The sequence below is a fragment of the Tachysurus vachellii genome, chromosome 13, assembly GCF_030014155.1.
Source record: "Tachysurus vachellii isolate PV-2020 chromosome 13, HZAU_Pvac_v1, whole genome shotgun sequence".
Lineage (NCBI taxonomy): Eukaryota > Metazoa > Chordata > Actinopteri > Siluriformes > Bagridae > Tachysurus > Tachysurus vachellii.
In genome coordinates this window covers 1,937,501-1,940,000 of record NC_083472.1, presented here as the reverse complement: position 1 = coordinate 1,940,000, position 2,500 = coordinate 1,937,501, and the positions used below count along the sequence as shown (strand labels likewise).

The window sequence follows — 2,500 nt, the reverse complement described above, 5'->3', positions numbered from 1 at the left end:
GTCAGACTAAACTGCAGATTGGAGATTATAATCATTTCCCACTTGTTTCCTAACGCATCTCGGCGACTGAGGCTTTCTGGATGTCTCCCTTACGTAGTGCATTCTGTGTCTAAACAGGGAGCAGTTTGGGATCCGGCTGAAGCCTTGTACGTTCAGCGCTCCGGTTTAAAGCGACTGTAAGCTAAATCCCAAATTAATTTAAAGCGACTGTAAGCTAAATCACTAATTAATTTAAAGCGACTGTAAGCTAAATCACAAATTAATTTAAAGCGGCTGAAAGCTAAATCACAAATTAATTTAAAGCGACTGTAAGCTAAATCACAAATTAATTTAAAGCGACTGTAAGCTAAATCACAAATTAATTTAAAGCGACTGTAAGCTAAATCACAAATTAATTTAAAGCGACTGTAAGCTAAATCACAAATTAATTTAAAGCGGCTGTAAGCTAAATCACAAATTAATATAAAGCGACTGTAAGCTAAATCACAAATTAATTTAAAGCGACTGTAAGCTAAATCACAAATTAATTTAAAGCGACTGTAAGCTAAATCACAAATTAATTGTGTCCGGATGGATGAATAATTAACACAGGTTCAGTTCCAGTTAAGACAAACAAACAAAAAAGGTTCCTCTAGTTCAGATGCCTGTTTCTGTTGTTTGTCTTTGTAGTGAGGCACAGATAAGGGCAGTCGGTCCTCTACAGTGGCCTTGATGGCAGGAGGGAACATAAGAAGCTCTTCTCTGCCTTCCTCCATGTCTCGCTCTAAAGAGCAGGCCTCCTAAATGAAAAGCGTTTAAGCCAACTGAAAAGATAAATCACCTCTTCAGCGTCCGCAGCCCAGCTCGCCTTAATTGAGTTTATCAAACGTTCCCTCGAGGGCTCGTCTAAAGTTAGTCTCATCCTCGCGGCCGCTTTTTTTTTCTCCGGCTGCCTCTGCAGTGATTCATCCCTTGCTGCAGCTTGACCACATAAACGTCGTGTTTGAAATTCTCTCATTATGTTAACAGCGGTTGGTGGTAAATTGTAGGCTTTTTTTTTTCCTGTTAGCTTGTTATGATAGTCCAGGTTTTAAAATAGTAGCTAGTGATTTCAGTGCTTTAGTGGATCGTAGGCAGGAATTACGCATGCGGTTTAACCGCGACTCGGCCCAGAATCATGTCCTAATGACCTTCTAATTTCCTCAGAGGGCATTTATGTGGATTTTGCATGTCAGTGAGAGAGATTTTAACTCAGTATGAGGAGCAGTGACCTGAATAAACATGACCGATTACTACTGAGTAGGTTAATCATTCTGGGATTAGTATCAATAACAGTATAAAAAATTATACATGATGAAAACACTAGGGAGGGCGGCACGTGGCTTAGTGGTTAGCACGTTCGCCTCACACCTCCAGGGTTGGGGGTTCGATTCCCTCCTCCACCTTGTGTGTGTGGAGTTTGCATGTTCTCCCCGTGCCTCGGGGGTTTCCTCCGGGTACTCCGGTTTCCTCACCCGGTCCAAAGACATGCATGGTAGGTTGACTGGCATCTCTGGAAAATTGTCCGTAGTGTGTGATTGCGTGAGTGAATGAAAGTGTGTGTGTGTGTGTGCCCTGTGATGGGTTGGCACTCCGTCCAGGGTGTATCCTGCCTTGATGCCCGATGACGCCTGAGATAGGCACAGGCTCCCCGTGACCCGAGGTAGTTCGGATAAGCGGAAGAAAATGAGAGATGAGTGAGAGAAAACACTAGGGTTCAGTTACAACTATATGATTACGATATTGTGATTAATTACCCCAGGAACCATTATTCACACTTTAAGGTTAGATTGGAATTCGTTCACAATTTAACCAATTGTTTCATAAATGCTGCTTGACGTTTTTATTTAATGATGTACTGTAGATACAGTAATTTTGAGCTTTTGTGATTCTTCTGCTTGAATAAAATCTGCCTTTCTCTTTCTTCTCTGTGCAGACAAACAAAATGGGAATTATCCTTCCCAGTGCCGCATGCGTTCTTCTCGTCCTCCAGATGTTATGGTGCTGCATATTCGGCCAGTGTGTAGAGCCGAGTGAAATCTTCAAGCTTAATCTTTCAGTGACGTACGACCTCCCTCACTTTGTCTCAAACACACCTGTCCAGAAGCTTCTAGTTTTCAACGGGAGCGTATATGTCGGCGCTACCAACGTCCTTTTTGCTTTATCTGGTGACCTGCTGAAGAAAGTAGATGATTATCAGACCGGACCTGTTCATGATGGCCCACAATGCAGAGCTTGTGAAGGCTGCGCAGGCCAACCTCCCAACGCTAATAACACCAGCATGGCCCTGATAATGGAGACCTACTATGACCCCGAGCTGTTCCTCTGCGGCTCGGTCGGGAACGGCGTCTGCAGCCGGCACCTGCTGGAAGACGGGCAGCTAGACGTCGAAGTCGACTGCATGGGTTCCAACAACATCGATGACAGCCGATACGTCGCCGGTCCGGCCGGGACGCAGGTCGTGAACGTGGAAGTCGGTAGA

General features: G+C 44.3%; 1 protein-coding gene across 4 annotated transcripts in view; it reads left to right on the top strand.

Moving 5' to 3' along the window:
* The window catches only part of met (MET proto-oncogene, receptor tyrosine kinase), a 56,079-nt gene that overhangs the window by 914 nt on the left and 52,665 nt on the right, over positions 1-2,500 (top strand). For 3 of the 4 annotated variants that reach the window (XM_060884420.1, XM_060884417.1, XM_060884419.1), the window contains exon 2: positions 1,955-2,500. This exon is cut by the window's right edge and continues 633 nt beyond it. In XM_060884420.1, the coding sequence (XP_060740403.1) occupies positions 1,964-2,500 (537 nt within the window). In that variant the 5' untranslated portion in view covers positions 1,955-1,963. Of the gene's footprint in view, positions 1-117; positions 177-1,954 lie in introns of all 4 variants that reach the window. The other variant, XM_060884418.1, reaches the window with a different exon arrangement.